The sequence below is a fragment of the Zeus faber genome (genome assembly GCF_960531495.2).
Source record: "Zeus faber genome assembly, chromosome: 18".
NCBI classification, from domain to species: Eukaryota; Metazoa; Chordata; class Actinopteri; order Zeiformes; family Zeidae; genus Zeus; species Zeus faber.
The window spans coordinates 13,412,488-13,434,619 of NC_137210.1; the positions used below are offsets into that span (position 1 = coordinate 13,412,488).

At 42.9% G+C, this 22,132-nt stretch overlaps 1 protein-coding gene across 1 annotated transcript in view; it reads right to left on the reverse strand.

The window, feature by feature from the left end:
* Nucleotides 1–845: 845 nt before the first annotated feature.
* st6gal2a (ST6 beta-galactosamide alpha-2,6-sialyltranferase 2a) overlaps nt 846–22,132 on the reverse strand; it is a gene marked incomplete at both ends in the record, with an annotated part of 30,309 nt that continues 9,022 nt past the window's right edge. Inside the window, 4 exons of the mRNA XM_080018679.1 lie at nt 846–1,093; nt 11,454–11,628; nt 14,039–14,140; nt 19,156–19,253. Coding sequence (XP_079874805.1) covers nt 846–1,093; nt 11,454–11,628; nt 14,039–14,140; nt 19,156–19,253 — 623 coding nt within the window. The remainder of the gene's footprint in view (nt 1,094–11,453; nt 11,629–14,038; nt 14,141–19,155; nt 19,254–22,132) is intronic.

The window sequence follows — 22,132 nt, forward strand, 5'->3', positions numbered from 1 at the left end:
GAGTTGGCGAGTGGCTTGCGTGGTCGTGAAGGAATAATAAGTGATTCTGTAGGAGGCGCAACATCAGTAGTGCGGAGTACACCCCTGATGCAGAAAATTAATTCTGACTCGACAGCATCTTTGTGGAATGTCAAAACAACAAAATGTGTGTCCACCTGGTTAAATAATACTGACAGGGTGAAGGACACGTGTGTGTGTGTGTGTGTGTGTGTGTGTGTGTGTGTGTGTGTGTGTGTGTGTGAGAATGACATTCAGTGCAGATAACTGCTCGTTTTGTAAAGATATTCACACATATCAACCCTTGAGACCAATAAAAGTTACATATATTATCAACAGTGGAATTTCCTTTAGGTTAAGATCACCTTAAGTTTTGTTGATTAGCACATAGTGTACAACAATAAAATGCACGCCCCATACTGAAAATTCACCTCCCTGTCTAAAAACACAAATCTATTGCTACTCCAGTCGGCCCCGCTGCCAACATGGCTCAGCGAAAGCAGGAAAAGAAAATCTCTGCGCACCGGTTGGACCAGTGGCTTCCAGGCACTCCCCGGCTGTTCCCAGGACCCGCTCTGGTCTGGTGGAACGTCCTGATGTAGGATGAGGTCTCTCACAAGGCTCCACGTAGATCCCCCCCCCCCCCCGGAGGGATATGGCTTGTGTTCTTCACGGGTCTAACCAGCGGCGGATCCATCTGGGCTTCTCGTTTCCGGGGGCGTTATTGCACTGCTCCCACAGTTCAGCCAGGGGGCCTGGGGGGGGGGGGGGGGGGGGGGAGAGGGGGGGGGCGGGCGGGAGAGACGAGCGCCGGGCTTCACAAGTCCCGGTGTTTTAGACGTCCGTGTTCAGATGTCACAGTCGAGGGTGCTGAACCCGGGCAGCATGACGCGGCCCTTCCTTTTCAGGTCGCTCTCGGGCCCCGTGTTGATGCGCTGGACCAGGCTCTTCTCGTACAGCAGGGGGTGGTAGGCTCCCAGCGTGCAGGCGGCGTCGTAGTACCGCTCGTGGTAGTGGCACAGGTCCGTCTGCCTCATGGAGGGGATGTACTCGTACACGTGCACCTGCTCGCACAGCGCCATCATCAGGAGGATCCCTGCAATGGCAACATGCGTACACCAAGGCTAGGTTAGAGGCATATAAACATGTGTTCCGAATGGGGCGCGCACACACACCCCATTGTGTCCATCATGGGGCGGGGTGCATAGAACGTCATGTAATTGCAGTCTCCCCGTTACGGAAGTGCAAGATTTATTATTTGCAATTAAAGTATTTACACAAAAACATCTCATTTTCACTAAATTAAGTCCCATAGCAACAGAAAGCCCCGGGGAGACGTGTGTGACGTGGCCCGGGACAGTTGGGACACACAGGTTGTGTTTAAAAATGTTGTTTCATACAAGTAGGAAACAAGCTAAAATAACTATCCAAAATAAAAATGCAGGAAAACCGGCAGGGGAGTCGGGAACCGGCGCACGCACACGGCGCACCTGCGCACTGCTGTCTGGAGGAGGGAAAAAAATAAATAAATAAAATCTCCACTCCAATTCTCTGATACCTCTTTTCCACTGCGGATGTTTGATCCGTAAATAGACAAGAAGGTCTCATGAAAAAATGAAAGTGATGGAAGAACCCATGAACCTGGATGAAAGATCCCCGTATAAGTGTTAAACTCAAAACTGCTCACACGGAGGGGGCAGGACCGAGACAGCGGCTCTCAGAACACGGTGAACTGCACTTACATGGTACACTGTTTCAATGCTCGGATTTTTCCTGGCAGATAAGTTTTTTTTTTTATCAATTCATTTTTTTGTCATTAATGCCAATTGGCGATCGATGGAGTCGATTGCCAATTTAATTGTCATTCCCATTGTCCACTGTCAAGCCCATAGACTTGGGCACCCCTTATCTGAGCCTCCAACTGCTGTCCTGAATGTGAATGACAAGCTTTCCGGCCCCTGAATGGCAATACTCTCGCCATCGAGAAGCCCAGCTGCGGCGCTACAACGCGTTCCGTTGCAACAAGAGAAGTAAACAAACAAATTGGTCGATAAGCAAGGACCGGCCCCCTTACTGTAATTTCAGTCTTGGAGATTTCGAAAACACTAGTGTAGTGAGTACTGACAGACTGCGGGAACGAGACTGAGAATGGTGATGAGAGATGAGGTGCTTGACGCTGAGACACTGCGGTATTGTACGCAGCACACAATACCGACTGGTCAGAGAGCTGATTGTAAGTCCGAACAATCATTAAACAGGTAGGTTGTTAAGTGAGGAGTACCTGTGTACTATATCAACATCACGGCTTTGCCTGTCTCTCCAACATTAGTGAAAGCATTCTCTACAGAGGAAGTCCTGCACTCATTCCCTCTGTCTGCTTTGCTTATGGAGCTGGCCAAATAACAGAGTAAGCCTTCAAGTACAGATTCAATCTTGTATTTTTCCTAAACTTCCTCAATAAATCCACCCAATTCAGGAGAAAGACGAAGCCCAGGCTGCCAGGACTTTCTGTGTAACATGTCCTGAAGATAAATGCCCTGGGAGTCCAGGTTAGAAAGCCACCACTCTACCAAAGCAGCAAGCTCTTAGGCGGCCATTTCCTCTCCCTTCAATGTCCGCACTACCTGTAAACACTGGAGGCTTTGCAGTGCCTTGTGGCAAAAGGCTTTCTGCCTGAGGAAACTGAATAGATATGTGTGTTTCGAAGGAGATGGAACCCAGATTGGTTTCAATCCTGCAGCTCTGAAAACTCTCATAGAGTTCAGGCGTCCAGTATGTGCGTGCGTCCGTGTTTATCAAGTTCATTCCCCCCCTCCACAGTTCTATCGCTGTTTCCTGACTTTGTTCCGCTGCAACCAGCGCTCAGTAGAGAACGTCCTCTCCTCCATGCCCTCCAAGACCACGGCCATCCAGATGAACCGCAGGGGCTACAGCAACACGGTGGCGTGCGAGGCACAGATCTCCACCGGAGCGCACCACACCGGCTGCAGCTCGCTACCCACGCACCAGCCCCCCGAGGTCACATCCTGAGTGGGACGGTCCCAGCGACACACTGAACTTACTGGCTACATTCCCTGACACCTCATCATGGCCGGCATCGTGATGGTCTCTCTTCTCTGTGTGTCTTTATTAGGGATGCAACGGTACATGGTATGTTACGAGGGCTCCGCCGATTATTTCTTAATCAGGCAATTGCCGGTTATCGGCGGTCACCAACATGCACGTGAAAAAAAAGTCATGATTGCCAATTGTTAATGTTTTTTCTAAAATGTATTTACCTTTCCTATAAATATACGTTAATAGTGTCCTGTATGCTTTAACACCACACGATTCCTCTCAAACAAAGCCAACAATACTTCTCCCTTCAACACTCTCACTCACTGTCTTTGACAACACAACAGCATCGGCCTCTAGTGTGACGTATAACATACTGTTGAGGAAAATCACACTGATTTAATAAAGTTATTATTTTAAATGATAAAATAATTGAATTTAATAAACGCTGTAGCCTCGGGTGAGGACTGTGCTGACCGGCTGCACCGGCACTGGAGCACACTGTGCCGTATCCGTAACAGTCATCGAATACCCATTCTGTCTCCTGCTCCAGGCTTGGACAGGACTTCAAGTTTTTTGGATTTTTTCTCCATGTGGTAACCTCTAGGTAAAGGAGGCAAATGTGTGAAGAACCATGTGCATAACTCAGAGGCGGATCAACCATGCCCCCTTGTTCCGCGTCATACCTTTTACACAGAAAGACAAGGCGGAATACATGTGCAACATTCCCACCTTGAACAGGCTGTGTAAAAAGGGCTTTTGTAATAGTTATAATAAAAGCCTAATAATAATAAGAATAAGAATAATAAATATAGCTGCAGGCAGCAATACACAGGGTCCAGTTTAGTCATAAGTCATATGTTACGTATGGTACGTATTGATAGTTTTCGGAGGTTCCAAGGTTCCAGAATCTGTGCTCTGTGATTATATGCGGTGGGGGTTTGGAGCGGACTGAGGAACTCTCTCCTACCGCGGATTATTCTTTAATTGCTCTCATTTTGAAGGGACGGGGGCTGCGCCAGGCTTGGGTTGGGAAGAGTGTTAGTTTGAGTTCAAATCTGAGAAGACTCGCCACGTCAGCTGCAGAGAGGGCCTCATCCCCACTGTGCGCTACCCAGCTGGAGAGCAATGTGGCCAGGGAGAGAGCGGAGGAAGCACCAGCGCTCCTGATGTATGATTGGCTGTTTGTGTCACATGGTTGTTTCTCTGCTGTGTACAAACTTGCTTAATTTCAGTGGTGACTTCTTTCCTTGGATTACATTTTCAATAAGTTAGGTTTCCATGAAATACAAAAAATGTTTTGGTATTTCCGTGAGTAATGATCATATCACGGCTTCTATTTTTTCGAAACCTTGCTGGATCTTGAACGCATCACTCACTTGACCAGTCGAGTGGACTCGACGAGGAGTTTTTGTGGACTGATGTTTTTTTCGTATTTTTTCATGAATCTGGCAAAGTAATGGGGACCAAAGAGATAAATATCAATCAAACAGATCCACAGACATCAACCAGGTAAGAAGGTATATAAACACATAGACCTAGTTTGTAATCTCTAACCTCTATAGAGCAAGTCTAAACCGCACACTGGACATGGTGCCAATATACATTCTTAATCAGAACCTGCACATTTATAGTAAATAGTATGATGATCATAAAGCATCTTACTGTAAGTCTCATCTCATTCATTTTGTTTACGAACAGTGTCTTGTCAGTGAAGCACGACCATCTGGATACTGTGGGTCTAATTTGGCCAGTTTTTCACAAATTTCTGCTCTGTATAAAATTGGATCAATTTGAATGAGAGTTAAACCATGAGATGTTTGTGACATACCAGTTTAAATGACACCTCAACCGTGTCCTTCTGTCATTGTTGTGTTTCAGATATTTTTAGCCCTGTTGTCGATGTAGGCGTTCGATGAAAAGGACCGTGTCCTTGATTTGGGTCAAATTTGTTCGGTTTTTCCACCAATTTCTGCTCCTAAGTGGATGGATTTGGATGAAAGTTGAACCACGAGATGTTGTGACATACTGGTTCGTAACTTCTGCCGTTGTTCTATTCCAAATAGCTTTAGCCTGAAAAATTCAGAGAATTGTCCTTGGCCCTATAATTATGGGTCCAGCAATATAATAATAATAATTAAAACAACAACTAGGCAGCTACTACTACTACTACTACTACTAATAATAATTCACACACACACACACACACACACACCCCCCCCCCCCCCCCCACCCACTGCTTGTGCCTCAAACCAGAGAAGGTCAACATGCTTGTTCTTTTTGGCACAGAACCTCGACAAAGTCAACAGAAAATGGAATAGGCCAGACATTTTCATTTATTGTTTGTTTGCTTGACAAGTAGGATAAACGGGAACTGTCCCAGAAAGCGCATTTTGGCCTAAGCCCTTCAGGCAATGCTGATCTATTTTACTTAGTTTTATTTATTTAACACTACCATACTTAAATGTAATATTGTTTCGCATTTAATATCTGAGAATGTTAAGAAAGGTTATTTCATTTTATTTGACCTAATGCAACTGTCGCAGTTGGAAAGACGCCCGCCTAAATCCATGTTAATCCACTGTTGCGGCTCCACTGGCCACATCAGCCGCACAGGGTCCGCACGGAGCAGCGCTGCATTTCTCCATTTCTGCGCGAGAGGTCTATTTTTTTCCAACTGCACCGCGAGCCTTTTCAATAGAAACATGAGATAAAACAACATAGAAATGTTTTTGTAAAGAGTGCAATCAATTTGAATGCGTTTTATGAGTCTGCATTGTACCAGACCTAGAGCTGCTGTCTGGTTTGCTTATTGATCAAGACCCATTTTTAATACAAAGAACAAACGTACTCTATACGTATGCAATACGTAGAATAATGCAACACAGTACAAACACATCCTACAGACTAATTTCAGCAGTTACGGTTGTAGCTCACATTTCAATTATATTGTGATGCTTGGCGGGGTCGACCAGACAGACACAATAAAGGATAGGCAGACGGAACCGCGGTGTAAAGCGAAAGCCGGTTTTATTGCCTGCCACGAGGCTTACAACTGCACTGGCGTTGAGGTGAAAATAACCCCCCGGGTTACCCGTGTCCCTTTTGATTACAAACTTCTCTTCAGACACTCCCTTCCACTCGCACCAGGCGCTCGCCTCACATCCCTGGGAGAGTTCTTCTCCCCTTTCCTTCCACACTGACTCGCCACTGGGAACCTGGCCCCGAGACACCTGGGCCAATTACCCACTATCCTGGACATTTCCCGTCCAATCAGATTAATTTATGCAAATCATAATAACGCCCCAATGAACTTGACCCCCCCCCCACAGTCATACACACACAGAGTTACACTATTAAAGGTGCCGCGTGTAGAATTCACGAAAGAGACTTGGCAGAAATGGAATATAATATTCATAAGTATGTTTTAATTAGTGTATAATCCAATGAAAATAAGAATGGTTGTGTTGGAATTACCTTCGAATGAGCCGTTTTTATCTACATAGGGTGCCAGTATGCTTCACAGAGGCCATCATGTTGCACCGCCATGTTTCTTCTACAGCAGTAGCCCAGAACCCACAAACCAAACACTAGCTCTAGAGAGGGCCTTCCACGTTTTCCGTGAGTTTTAAGGCCACCATCCATCACTCTTAACAGAGCCATGTTGCACCGCCATGGGGAGGTTGGTTGCGATCTGAAACCTCACCACTAGATGCCAATAAATCCTACACACTGCACCTTTAAGTTAATTATGGCAGACTACTATAAAAGTATTTTTTATACCTTTTAACCTAAAAAATCTTCTTTTTTTTTTCTTAAATATAAGGATACTGAAACTACCATTACCGTGGTCCAAAAACCATGATACTGAACCGTGGGCCCACTGTACTGTTGCATCCCTAGTGTTTATACTGTAATGCAATCATGTTGGAATTCAGTTTAACACAAGTGTGACAAGACTTCTGAGGAGAAATGGCAGTGATTGTATGTCTGTCTGGACACAAAATGTGAAACTGTTGTATTAATGTGTCTGTGCATGGGGCAACAATGCTCATCAATATTGTTTGATCAATGAATGATAATGGTGATCTGTGATAAATGTCTTATATAAATCAATTTGCCTTTTTTCCCCCCCTTCATGTTATTGTCTCAAGCAAGTAAAAAAAACAAGCCCAACATTTATTTTTCATAAATGTTCAAATGACAATTAATTATGAAGACAGAAAATAATTTTTCAAATATGTATGTTACACACACACACACACACACACACACACACACACACACACACCTAAAAACACTATTTGACATTGCCTCTCCATTTCATCTATATTTTGCCAGGAAGCCATTTTTGAAACAGATTACATGTTCTGCACCAACCATTACTGACAAACCAACAAACAGATTGGGCCCTTTGTTGTTGGTTTGTGTGGAGTGTGTCTGCATGTTTAAAGCCTCGATTCTCACTTCTCTTGTGCCTGTTTATTGTAACTCAATATGCTTGTCCTCATGTTGGTGTAAATCATGGGTCTCAAACTCGCGGCCCGCTATTTTGTGGCCCCCTACTGGACATCAAAGTTTAGTGTTAGTGCGGCCCGTGCGTTTTTCTCACACGCACCTTTTTGCCGAGTCGTTGTGCGAGTCGTTGCCCTGGGCGTTTTATATTTTTTTAATCAGTTATTGGCTACCATAGCTCAGGCTCGTGACAGCTTCAGGAGGTGTTTGTTGACAAGTTAGCCAACACGAATTAGCAACGTTAGTCACTTGGTTGTGATTCCGGAGTGACACTAAGTGGAAGGAAAATATATCCTGTCACCCAGAGCAAGGTACAGGACTTAGGAAGTGGGCGGACTCAACAAGAGTAATCAGTGACCTAACAAAGACAGCAGAGTGTTGCAATAGGAAAGGGAAAAGAATTACATGGATAGCAAATAGCATGAGATGGGCGGCAAGAACAAAAGCCAAATGGTGATTAGAACCTGAATATTATAAAGAAGAAGTTATAGATTATCATTACAAGAGAAATAAAGAGAAGGAAAAAGGACATATGTGCGATCACAAAAGAAAACAAATTTGCCAAGAACAATTTAATCAAAAAGAGCAAAAAATTAAAAGATATAAAACATGAGACAATGCACTTGATGTTAAGAATTAAGACAGGTGGAGTAACGTGGGCATATCTGTGTGAAAGGCTCTTCTCCACCATGAACTTTAAGAAGTCAAAGTACAGGTCCAAACTTACTGATGAGCATCTTCAAGCCAGACTGAGGGTCCCAATTGCTTCCTCCCTCAAGCCAAATGTGGCTCAGCTGTGTAAGAGGAAGCGCTGCCAGGTCTCAGGAAGCAAGGAGTAGGTAAGAGAAGCCTATGTTCTGAAGAACCCTTCATGTTCTGAACTGTAATTAATAAAGATTGAGACGATTGGATCAGCCTCACCCACACTCCACCCCTGGTGTAAATAATGGCTGCATAATAATTATCATTGCCTCTCCATTCATAGTACAAGTGGTTTGATGAAGCTTCCCACCACAGGCTGATCTACTACAATGGATGTCTTACACAATGACGGCTATTCCTTTAAATGAGACTGGGCTCTGTGCTACAGTTCTGTCGATGGAGGTCTGGGCTCGACAGCTGCGTGTGGGCAGGACGGTATTCCATAAAAGACCTATGAATAATTCTGCATTATTGTGATGATATGTTGCTATAGTGATGTTCAAAGACACCAATAAAATATTGGTATAATTAACTAAATTATATAATTAATGAAATTATTTTGTGTCTGTTATTACATATCAGAATTTTAGTAATGCATGTACTGTAGCTATGAAAATGCAGCTTACTATTAATATTTAATTGCAAACTTAAATGAATGTTAAATTCCCTCCAAAATGTATTGTGATTCATAGTGGATTGACTTTACACAAGCCCGATATAAAGCATAATTTCTCCAAGCAGGTTTGACAATAGATGATTTTGTATTATGGATATATTTATGCACATGGAGCAGCCGAAAGAAAAAGAAGAATTTATGCGGCTTTAGGAGTAGAGTCGGCTCCTCACCTATGTATTATCCAGCTGTAATTCAGCCATGGAGGACGGCAAAAAATTAAAATATTTCAACTTGGACAGCAAATGATGTGTACCGTTGTCGTTTGCGCTGGTTCTCTGCCGGTCTGCCACCATGCTGTCGTCCACTAATACGACTTTAGATATGCAAGTTTTTAGCACGTTCACTTTGGGATTACATGGTTTCTTTGTGCTGCTGTTCCAACACGTCACAGAAAATAAGGTGCCACCTGGAACCAAAGAAAAACAACTGAGATATGTTGTGTCTCTCTGATTCCAACATATTAATGGCCTGGGTTAAAAATGGTGAACCGATTCCAGAGCTCAACACAAATTTTTTAAAGTGGTGGCCAGGCTGGCAACAAAGCATCAGCTTTTGGTTGCCGAAACTGAAAATACGGTTGCTATTTTTAGTCACCTTATATTTTGAGTAATTCAGATACTATGCAGTTATACGTCAGTTTAATAGTGAAATGTGACAAAATAATGTTTAAAAGTTTTATTACAATCTTCTCCTTTATTACAGTAACCAAACAAAATTATTTGTAATTAGTGTTTTATCTGACATTTTACAGAATATGAATCTTTAGAGGGGAAGGAACAAGTCAAGACAGACAAGAGCTGTGATAATACTAACTCCTCTGGTCACACTTGGCCTGATCACACTTAGCCTGTGTCTGTCTCTCTCTTACACCCACATGTATATGCTCACCACACAGACAATAAGAATCTCAACAGTCTTGTTTGTCCCCTCATTGTTAACAATGGTGAATTGTAATTTGCATCCTTCCATTCAAAAGTAGCTCTCCACCAGGTGATGTCTGAGCCATGCTCATTACATGCTCACTACAAAGAGAACAACTGGTTACTGTATTTTTATGTAATAGAATGGTAAAATGGGTCGCCGCCACCCCCCCCCAAAAAACAAAACAAAAAAAAAACAACATCTTTGAATCAGTTTAGACAATTCACACCATTCAGTCACCCAAATTGACATGAAATATGCGACATTCGCCGAAAAGCAAGGTGTTTGCATCCGTGACTGTAATAGAGCTTACTCTACTTCCGTCCTCTGTGATTGACTCTTTGGCTGACAGCGCTGTCAGCAGCCCGGCAGGAGAGACACTGTGGTGCCTTGGATTTTATAACAGAGCTATGAGCAGGAAAACACACTTTTACTTTCTCCGATTATGGATATCTGATGTTTTCACATCACAGATGATGAAGAAAGGAATTAAAACGTGAACAGGTGCCGGTGCGCACGTGAATAAACACACCAACGCACATGCAGCGTTCTGGTTCCGACTGTAACAGCAATATTTATACATCACTAATGCAATAGATTTATTTATTTTGGGCTGCATTTTTTGCTGTTCACTGTCCCTATTTTTTTTACGCTAAAAAGTGGTTGCCAAAGTGGACAACCAGAGTCCATGAAATGGTTGCCAATTGACTCAATCTGGCTGTCGTGGGCTGCCGTTACTGTCGAGCCCTGGACCTTTTAACTACAGGTGAGTGAACTGCCATCCTCTAAAGAAATCATAATTTCATTTGTTTTATAATGAAATGTTAGCGGAAAGAAGCAAATTCTTCCCCTGCCTTCTTTTCATTCAAAATTAATGATTTAAAAAGGCACTTTCCTTACAAGAGCTTATGCTCAGAAAAGTTATTGTAAAAGTGTATGAATGGACATGGCACTGTATTATAGACTCTATACTTGTAGATTTATTTTCAGACAGACAGAGGAGGTGTCAACCACAGCCTCTGCACCTAGTGTGGCTCCTCCTGTCTTCCCCTACCATCACAACCCAGATCTTAATTGCTACATGTATTCAAAGGGACAGAAAATTATACAGCATGGGCAAGGGCCACCGCATGGGACACGCATGAGCGGGGCATAATGATAGCATTTGCGTTGTAAAGACGGTGTAAAGATAAAGACCATAATTCTCTCATAAGAAAGAGAGAGAAATGTGAAAGGAGGGAATTTACATCGGACTGCCCCCCCCCCCCCGCGCACATGTCGGAGAGATGACGTGGAGCTGAACACCCTACATACAATTACCAGCATCAGGCCCACTGCTTCAGGTATGACAGGAAGATCAAAACAATTACATTATCTGAATCTGTACACCATTGCGCATGTGTGTATATATACTTCGCTTGAGAAGGCGATAAAGCAAGGAGAAGGGAGGATGACCCAAATGTGAGGGGGTGAGATAAGAACAGACAGGCAAACATTTGTGCATTTATACAACATAAATACACACTGTATGTATGTATGTATCTGTGTGTGTGTGTGTGTGTGTGTGTGTGTGTGTGCGAGAATTCACCTATGAATCCGGATGATGGCGGATTGGGCTGAATCGTCTCCTGTGTGTTTCCCTGAATGACGTCCCAGAGTTGCCACACGTAGCTGGGGTGTAGAACGTAGAAGGGCTGGCCTGGATGGAGCCTCCGACGTGCCACATATGGGCCAAACAGGTTATAGTCAGGGCTGGCATACCACTGAAGAGAGAGGGAGAGCAAGGAAAATGGATGAGTGAGGGGAGTTGGGGAAGTTAACATTACAGATAACAAGAAAGGTATTATCATGAGGACGTTATTTGATTCTGCACGACTGGGTGGAAACCTTTCTGGCACGGTCTGCAATTGATGTATTTGAGCAAACTCTTTCTTTCTGAAACTCTACATGATCCCAATAACCAAAATGAGGAAAAATAACAATATGGCCAATAACAGTTGTGCTGTCGACACTCAAGTCCACATAGCTCTCTCACCAAATGACTGTGGTCACAAAGACCTGCTACACCAGTGAATTTAACCAATTGATGTTTGGATGGGTCAGAATTTCCCCCAATTGAATAAGGAGATCTCAGAAAATAATAAGAATAATAGTCTTCGGCTTTCAGCAGCAAAACATTTCTCGCACGCACGCACGCACGCACGCACGCACGCACGCACGCACGCACGCACGCACGCACGCACGCACGCACGCACGCACGCACGCACGCACGCACGCACGCACGCACGCACGCACGCACACACACACGCACACACACACACACACACACACACACACACACACACACACACACACACACACACACACACACACACACACACACAGTAAGGACCTCAATACTGCGGTTATTGTCACAGCCCTATTGCATACTAAAACATTTGTAGAAATCTTGGTGTCATTATGGACTAGGATAAAAAAGGTATAGCCACGTAATGTCAATAACAAAATCAGACAGTGTAGTTAACAGTATACTGTAGTTACAATGCATGTGCATTGAGAGAAGTAGAGAGAGCATCGTCCAGCAGGTCTCCAAATAGAAGAAGTTCTCTGCAGCATATGTAGCATTCCAGTATATGATAAGATGAAGGACAAACATAAGAAACTAAAACAAAGACTTGTATCTACTCGTATCTACTCTCAGAGGTCTGCTTCCAAAACAGAACTACGATGGTATTTGATTGTCACATAGGCATGGCAAAAGAGCATATGTGAGCGCATATAGATAACAGCCACTGTATGCATCATATGTGAGAGATTTATTTTCTTCCACAAGGACGCAATAAAAATATATCCATGCCTTCATTTCCAGTTGGCTGGACTAGTGCAACAGTCTTCTGTCAGGTTGCTCCAAAACAGCTTTTTCACAAATTGATTTGACAAATCTCGCAGTGGTTTAGGGGTTAAATACACCTCTGATTTGCACATTCAATCCAAGCGGGTCTGAGAGTACTGCCAAAACACTGAGAAGCAGTGTTTAGATATTATGCCATACTCTTCCTATTCTAATATAAAATTCCTCAATTATAATTCCCAGCAAATTAAGCAAACGGATTTGACCCTCTTGTCCGTCTTGCTCGCTGATAGGGTCCCAGTTCCAGGGATAATCAAAGAGTACCAAGAAGCCGAGGAGAGAGAAAAGGGAGGACAAGGAGTGTCAGGGGTGGGAAGCTGATTGGGCTGGCGGCTGCATAATGTAAAAGGCAGAAAATGAGGTGCATTTTGCCAAGGGCTGGAGTCGGCAGAGAACTGCCATACAGGGAGGGGAACTGCCAGATAAAAATAGCGGTAGCATCACAACCGATCGCTCCGAACACATGGTGTGCGCTGTGGAAATGTGCGTGGTCCACATTTAACGAGGAGGGATGGAATCAAATTGGTATTTTCAAGGGCAAGTCAAGTCCAGCACTAGTAGGGAAGATGAATGAGAAGGGAAAAAGAAAGCAAGTAATAACTGTGGATAAATGCGAGGGTGTGAGGAGAGGATATCAAGTTGAGGTGGGATAAGCAGCGATGTAGTGCTCGTGTGTGTGACACGGGGCTGGGTAAAAATTGAACAGTGATGAATGAGATGCATTTCCATGAACAGCCTTGGCTACATACAGACTTCTTGGAATTGCGAAGATAGACAGTTTTCCTTTCATTCCTGCTGACCTTGCCATCAGGATGCTTCAACCAAAGCACAAGGAATTGTCATTGAAACAAATCTAATGTGTTATAAATGTAACTGGAGTGAATTGAGTCAGCCCAGTGAGCTACACATATAAAACATTATACAGGTACTCCTCACTTAACGACCTACCTGTTTAACGACCGTTGGGACTTTCGACCAGCCCTCCGACCAGTCAGTATTGTGCGCTGCGTACAATAATGTGCCGTGCGCTGCGTCTCAGCGTCAAGCGTCTCAGTGTCTTTCCCGCAGTCTGTCAGTATTCACTACACTAGTGTTCACAATGGCCACGCCCCCTTACCTTGAAATAACACGGGTCCTCGCTTATCGACCTATTCGCTTAATGACCTGGTCCGAGGAACGGAACTCGGTCATTAAGTAGGGAGTACCTGTATATATGTAGTATATTGTGTGTGTGTGTGTGTGTGTGTGTCTGCATAACACACCTTGTGTAAGTTGACGGCATAAGGTGCAGGGTCCCAGGCAACCAGAGTTACATTCTTGTAAAGAGAACTAGAGTTGAAATGATGCCTTGGATTGGCCAGAATCTAGAAATGGAAACAAGAAAGAAAAAGCTGAAGTTAAATAACAACAGTCAAGTCTGGTTAACACAACACTATTAGAAAACAACCTTAATTAATTGATTTTTGCACTAGCGCTTGAACCTCTAGCAGAAGTCATACATCAAGACCCTAACTTCCCTGGAATCCAGACAGGTGACTCCACACATAAGCTAATGACATACACGGACTAAACATTTGTTTTTATAACAAAACCTGAACGGTCCCTCCCATCTCTATTTAAAATTATCTGTTCTCTAAATGAATAAATCTGTACTCCCATAAGTAATGCACGAAGAGGGGGTGATCATGGAGAGAGTAATGGAGAAAGTGTCCCCATTACGCTCGGATTTGTTCAATACTGATAGGCGGCAGCCTATCTGGCCTATACAGTATATAGAGCCGAGCAGATCCGCCCGCCCACCCTGCGGAATAGTCGAATATTCGCATTGAACAGCCGCATCCAATTCTACTGACAAAATTCTGAGTCGGGTAAAGCCCTGATTAAGAAACTTAAAAAATATGTCCAGAGATCTTAAAACCAGACTCATTCAATTTAAGATCCTGAAAAGGGTTGGACAGCCCTGAATGCTGGAAATGTCAGGGGGGAGAGGGCACTCTGATGCACATGTTATGGGACTGCCCTAACATATGGGACTTCTGTGAGGGAATTAGTGTCCATATGGAACGTATCTTATTAATGTGGGGCGGATGGTAGCTCAGGCGGTAGAGCTGGTGGTCTAGTAACCTAAAGGTTGCTGGTTTGATCCCAGGCTCCTCCTGCTAGCATGCTGTAGTGTCCTTGAGCAAGACACTTAACCCCTAATTGCTCCTGATGGCTGCGTCCGTCGGTGTTTGAACAATTGTAATTCGCTTTGGATAAAAGCGTCTGCTAAATGAAATGTAATGTAATCTAAGCCGCTCAGATGCAAAGTGTGTTCAAAATCACTCATGTTGGATGTTAAACTAATCATGTGTGAGTGTTCAGTCAGCTCGCTCATCTGGCAGCACTGGAAAATCGGTCTTTCAGACTTATGAATAACTTAAGCCTTTACCTGCTGAGCTGAAGCCCACATGGGTTGAAGTTTGACTCACCTTTAAATCTTGGCCTCCATCTCATTGTGTACCATTGTAAAAGCATGCTGTGATTTTTTTTCTTGATATTTTTATTGTTATTACATTTTTTTTGTTTTTCTTAATCAGTTTTCTTTGAAATTATTTAAGTTTTGTTTTCACTGCAAATATTTTTTCATATGATTCTACTTTCAATACATTCAATACATGACCTTTTGCACGCTTGCCCGGGGAAAGTAAACTCTGTGTTCAGGGGAGTGGAATGCCTCATGTGGTTGTCCACTCAGTCAAGTGAAAAATAAATGTGATCTGAAATGTAATGTTATCTGAAAAATAAAGTAGCGTATTGTGCTGCGGTGCGTGGGGGGGGGGGAACCAAGCCGAGCTGCAGCCGAAGCCCGATCCGCAGGAGCCGGAGCTTTCAGCATTCTAATAATTTAGAGAAAAAGTGTGCTCCGATTGAATAAATTATGATACCGTTTATTTTACAATATATCCGCTTGATTTGTCCAGAACAGAGTAGCGGCAGATTGTGAGAAGCACTGGTACCTGCTCCACAAGAATGGTCAACTTTATGGATATTAGGGGTGTCACAATTTGATTTTACTTTTGATATTAAAAAGGTCACGATTCTATTCAATTTTCGATTTAAACATGTATTCTTTCAGCACTGACGGCTATGCCATTGTTAAGCTGCTTTCACACATGCACTGCAACCCTGAAATTATCTGTGTGAACGCAAATGTCTGAAGGTCTGGGTAATGTCCAATTGAGCCCATGTGTGAACAAAGCAGGCAAATTGTCCGTATCATTCACAGTGAGCGAGTGGGCGTGTCGCATGTTGATGACGTCTGTATCATGCACCACTTATTTCACCCACGGTGAAAGTTAGGATATTTCCTAACCAGAAACCGTCGGTCCATAAATCCATCCACAGCGCTGCGGTGAATGCTCACACGGCCGCTTACAACGACTTGTCTTGTATCCGGCAACATGGACAATTACAAAGCAACGTCCTATAAACTGCGGAGGGCAGTGAAGGATGCTAAACGGACATACAGAGGCACAGTGGAGCTACAGATGGAGCAACGAGACACCAGACGCTTGTGGCAGAGGCTGCGGACTATTACTAACTACAAGAGCAGCCCCTGCCCAGCAACAAGTGTCAATACCTCCCTAGCCAACAAACTTAACTTCTTTTATGCGCGGTTTGAGGCTAACAACTACATCGTTCAGCCGAACGTACCACTGGAACTACCCTCCTCTCCTTGCAGGACTTATACACCAGGAGGTGTAGTAGCAGAGCCCGCAGGATCCTCACCCCCCCAACGACGGACTGTTCCAGCTGCTGCGGTCGGGCAAAAACCTCCGCAGTCACGCAGTGAGGACAGAGAGAGTGAGACAGTGTTTCTTCCCGCAAGCCATAAGGACTGTCAACGCTGAACTCGCCACTCGCTCACTAGGCCCCACTGCCTTGCTGTACTGTATGTTGCATACTGTATCACTGTACTGGGTTACTGCATACTGTGCTGTATTTCCGTTCTGTTTTGTGTTACTGTATTGCTGTGACGTACTGTTGTACACTGTAGTGTATATCTCCAGACACACTACCTCACTTTATTCACATGCTACTTTAATGCACACATCTGTATATACCATAATAATCTTTTCCTTTTATTTCTATTTTGTATTCCTACTTTTTATATTGCCCTATTTTTTTACACTTATTTTATTCTATTTACTAATTGAATTGCATTTTAGGAATCTGTTTGTTTAGTTAGTTAATTAGTTGGCTATTGTGCAGTTAGTCAGTTAGTTATTGACCAGATAGTTATTGTTCATAGTCACCGGGTGCGTTGCAATGTCCTTTTCCGAATATTTTTCTTGCTTCATGGTCTTCTTACAAAGTGAAGAACATTTGAGTGGTTCAGTTAGAATTCTCATTTAGCTTTGTTCAGTGGAGAGGTCTACCTCTAAATAGTTATTTCCTAGCCAAGATTGCCTTTAGAGAGGTAGATTTCAAGGGGGATGCAGGTGATAGGTCCCCCTCAATATTTGGAACAGGTGAACCCCCCCAATAAAAGCTTTTGTGTTTTCCTTTACATAAATTAAGATAATTCCACCATCAATTGATGCAGGAAAAGCCACAAACTGGTGCATACAGATTCAGCAAAAGGCAGGAAATTAAGTGTTTGATGTTCAAAATTTCCTGGGGGAGGACACCCAGACCCCCTGCTTAATGTGTCAGCTAGGTTCAAACAAAACCTATGCCACCGAGCAATGTGGAGAAGGGGCCTCAAATAGGTATTGCCTGAGGCCACAAAATCACTTAGTCCTCCCCTGGACCCCAAGCAGGCACAGACATTTGAAATGGAGCCGTTGTGTAAATAGAGGAGACATTGTTATAATTTTCTTTTTTAATGTTTAAATATTTTGAATTAAATGATCACACTTGTTTATGAATGATTATTCACGTACGTTTAACTGTATTGCTTGCAGAAAGCTCAGAGATTTGACTATTTCAATGCTCCGTCAGACACACGATTATTCAAAATATTTAAATCACGATTAAATTCTAACGGCAATAATAATTAAAAAGAATGCTAAAAGAGAATACATTATTTAATAAAAATAAATAAATATTTATTTCCATGTCGTTCACGCTGGCATTTCACTAGCGGGCTGTGACGTAACTCCCCCCTACACCTCCGACCCCTGCCGCACCCTGGCGATTAGATCACCTATTGGCGACAATTGGACGATATAAAAATAGAAATGATCTTTCTACATATACATACACATACACACTAATTATTGTCATGTTTACCTGTTATTTGTATGTTTTGTACGTTAATGAATGATAATAATTGTCCAAATCCCTGTTGGCTTAATTTACTTTTTTTAAATAGGCCTACATTTTCCCTTTCAGACAACTAAATTTGGCTATCAGGCAAGTGAACTATCAAGATTCAAGATTCAAGATTATTTTATTCGTCACATACATATACATACTTTCATACATTTATGCAGTGAAATGTAATGCAACGCACTCGGTGATAGCACACAATATGTCCTAGGAAAAAAAAATAAAGTAAAAAATTCCTTTCTAATAGACCGACTAACTGACTCCTAAAACGTAATACAGTAAGTTGAATACTTATAGAATAAGATAAAATATATAGAATAAAATGCAATAAAAATAAAATGAAATAAAATGGAATAGATAGAGGGAATATGCCTATTTATATACAGATATGTGCATTGTATACAGATATGTGCATTATCCCAGCCACTTTCCCAAAAGAGTTGTTCTCAAGTACTGATTATGTATTATTATGTTCTGTCTTTGTATTGGTGTCTGCATTACGTATGTTGTGTATCGAAAATTAATAAAGTTTGTAAATCTCAAAAAAGAAAACTACCTTAAAATATTGAGGCGTGATTAAAGTCCCGATTAAGTGTTTATTTCCCTTTGTTCTATCTGTATAAGCTGTATTTTTGTACTTGTACGGATTCCACTTTTAGATAGCTTGATTTTGTTTTGACAGTGGATTATTCTCAGTAGTAAGGTTGGAAAAATATGCGTCCGTGCTACACTGTAAGCCCAGCCTGGCTGTTTACAAAAGGACTGATCAGTTATTGCTCTGTTGTTTACAGACGCACTTGTTGAAAGGTCAACACACACACACACACACACACACACACACACACACACACACACACACACACACACACACACACACACACACACACACACACACACACACACACACACACACACACACACACACACACACACACACACACACACACACACACACACCAGGATCCTCGCAGTCACAAATACTAATAAACTCAAGTCTGTGTTTGATGCGCGTTGGGGGAAAAAAAGGCTTGTTTGGAAAAACCTTTCCATTCTTTCGACTCACCTGTGAATTAATGATGCGGATGGTGGTTTTATTCCCCACGTCTTTCTCGTATCCCTCCGTGGGGGCGGCGTTGAAGCGTAAGACCGCATCGTGGGTATCTGTAGGACACATTGAACAGCACAGTGTTGGAAGAATGAATTGGACTTCTTCTGTCTTTAACATAATTTGCACCGCGCACAGCCCTGAAGGAGTGCTCAGCTCTTTCTGGCTGACTTCAGCTTTTAAATGTCTTAAAGAGGACCTATTATGCTCCTTTTTGCACATGTTAATAATAGGTCTCTGAGGGTTTTGAAGTTTTTTGCTGAAAACACTTCAGATTATGTGTTCGAGCCAGTGTGACATGCCTCTAAACCCGGACTATTCCAAAATAGGCTGCTTGAGTATGTGTAGCTTTAATTGTGAATGAGCAGCCAAGCCCCGAGTTCTGAGTCAATGGGGTTTGAGCACAAGTTCCAGGTCCTGTAAGTCAATGGGGTTTGAGCTTTACTCCTTAAACTTTTACTAATTTCACCTTATCAGCCCACCAAAATCTGTTTTCTGAACAAATTTGAGGCGATAAAATAAGCAGTGTTGCTGAATCGTCTCATATCATGTTAGATCTACACTAATGTTGTCCTGGCTTGAGGGAGAAACGGACATCGCATCAGGGATTTTTTAGTTTCTAAATAAATGTCGGAAAATAAAATAAATAAATAAAAACACTACTTTTATTTGTTTCGCTTGGAGAAACGCACAGCGGATCGGATGGAGCATATGACCATATAAAGAAATCTGTGACGAGCTGACGTCAGCTAGTGCAGAGAGTAGAAAAAAACTTTTGAAAACCATTTGTTTACCTCATTATTTGACACTTTGGCCATGTCTAATATGAACATCCCACATTGTTTATATATCACATATGCATATTTATCACAGGAAAAGCATAATAGGTCCCCTTTAAGTGTCTCACTCCACTTCCCATTCACACCAAAGACCAACCACTTCTATTTTGAGCAAGATGGGTTATCGTGATGTGGGGGTGGTGTGGTTTGAGAGCCCAGGAACAGGTTGTTTATGTGGTGATAACTGAGCTCTGCTATGGTCCTTGTTCCATAATCCAAGCAGAGCCATGGTCTCCTCCTCCGTGCACCTCATCCGCCCGCATTTTGTTTGGTTTGCTTTCCGGGTGCTGCTGTAATGTCAGCGAGCATTGAGTGCCGAGAAGAGAATGGGGAAAAGCAATCTCAACGACAAGCGTGCCAGGAGCACCTTGTGTTCACAATACGTCACTTAGTGCACAGTAAAGCAGACTTGAAGCGAAGCGCTTGGAATGTCAACTCACAGTGCGCATTTTAGCTGAGATCACTTAAATTGGCTGAAACGAGCAGTGAAAAACACCTTAGTTTCAATCAATTCTAACGCTGTGAAACCTTGGCAAAGCCTTGCGCCATCAATTCCACTATTTGACATTAGGTGAATTTCTTGAAGGTAAAAACTCAAGGAATATTCATATCGGCATTGGAAAAAAAGTACTTATTCACATGGGATTTATTAATTCAGAAAAAATGTAAAATCTCAAGTTTTGTGGTTAAGTCAGACACTATGATCTGCTATCCATTGTACAGCCATTTCAAAGCAGGATCTCTGCTGCTTAACAGCTCCACCGACAGCACTCAAACCTTCCTTTTTAAAGAGGTTCTAACGTGTATTCCACTAACAACAACACAACTTGTCATCTCTGCCGGGCCTCGGATCGATGGGTCCGTTGGACTTTGTGGTCCGTTTTGCTCCTCTTCTCTATAGCTGCTTTCACACATGCACTGCAACCCTGAAATTATCCGGACATTACCCAGAGGAGCTGTATGTGTGAATGCAAATGTCTGAATCATTTGGATCGGACATTACCTAGACTTTACCCAGTCAGCAGCCTAGTACAGGGGTCGGGAACCTTTTTGGCTGGGAGAGCGATAAAAGCCAAATATTTCAAAATGTATATCCTTGTGAGCCATATAATATTTAATAAAATTTAATGCAACTTAATGCTTTCACTTTAAGTAAGGCATACATTTTTAACGTACAACACATCTGAGTACTTAAAAAAGCGCTATATATACTAAATTTCTCTTTATTATTTTTAATAATATTGTTGTTATACTGTAGCTAACCAATAATAAATCAAATGCTTTACCATTAATGCGACTTCTGGTGCTGCATGGTTTTGCTGATGGCCTTGTAGTCTGGTTCATACGTAGTGAACTTCACTATGTATGAACCAGACCAGAGCTTCATGCTGCGTTGAGGCTTCCATCAGTTAAACGTGAGCGTAGGTTGCTCTTATTGTTTCTCAGATGCCAGAAAGACTGCTCACATGCGTATGTAGAGCCAAACATGGTCAATACGGCAATACCCACACGCTGCAGTGTGTGGTATGTGACAGGAAACTCGTTCCAAGTTTTAAGAATCAGCTGGTCTTCAGGTTCAAGTTCAAGAGATTATTTGTCACATATATAATGAAGTTTTTTCCATTTCTGTCCACTTGTGTTGAGCTGATCGGTCCGACTCGAAGCAGGGAGTTTTCTTTCTTTTGTCTGTCTTACAGAGGTGATCGGCGCATGGGCTCGTGAGCAGCCCAGCAGTGGAACGCCATTCCTCCTGCGCCCAAGAGGATCATTATTATCCATTATCCAGTTATCCAGTGATATATATAATTGTGGCCTGCGTGCCGCATATTGAAATGAACAATAAAACTCTCGTCATGGCGCACCACGGCCAGAAAGACTCCTTCTCCCTCCCTAAACCCTTACCTGTGGGCAGAGACTCCCACAAGTGCCGCTTGAGCAGAGACCCGGGAGGGGCAGGGCGCCGAGTGAAAGGCCCCCCAGAGTCTTTCTGTGGTCCGCAGCCGGTGCTTGACTACGCCCCTTTGTCCGCCACATTTATACTTGAATTTTATTTTCAAAATTGTAATTTCTCTTACCTGTTTTACTTTAAAATGACC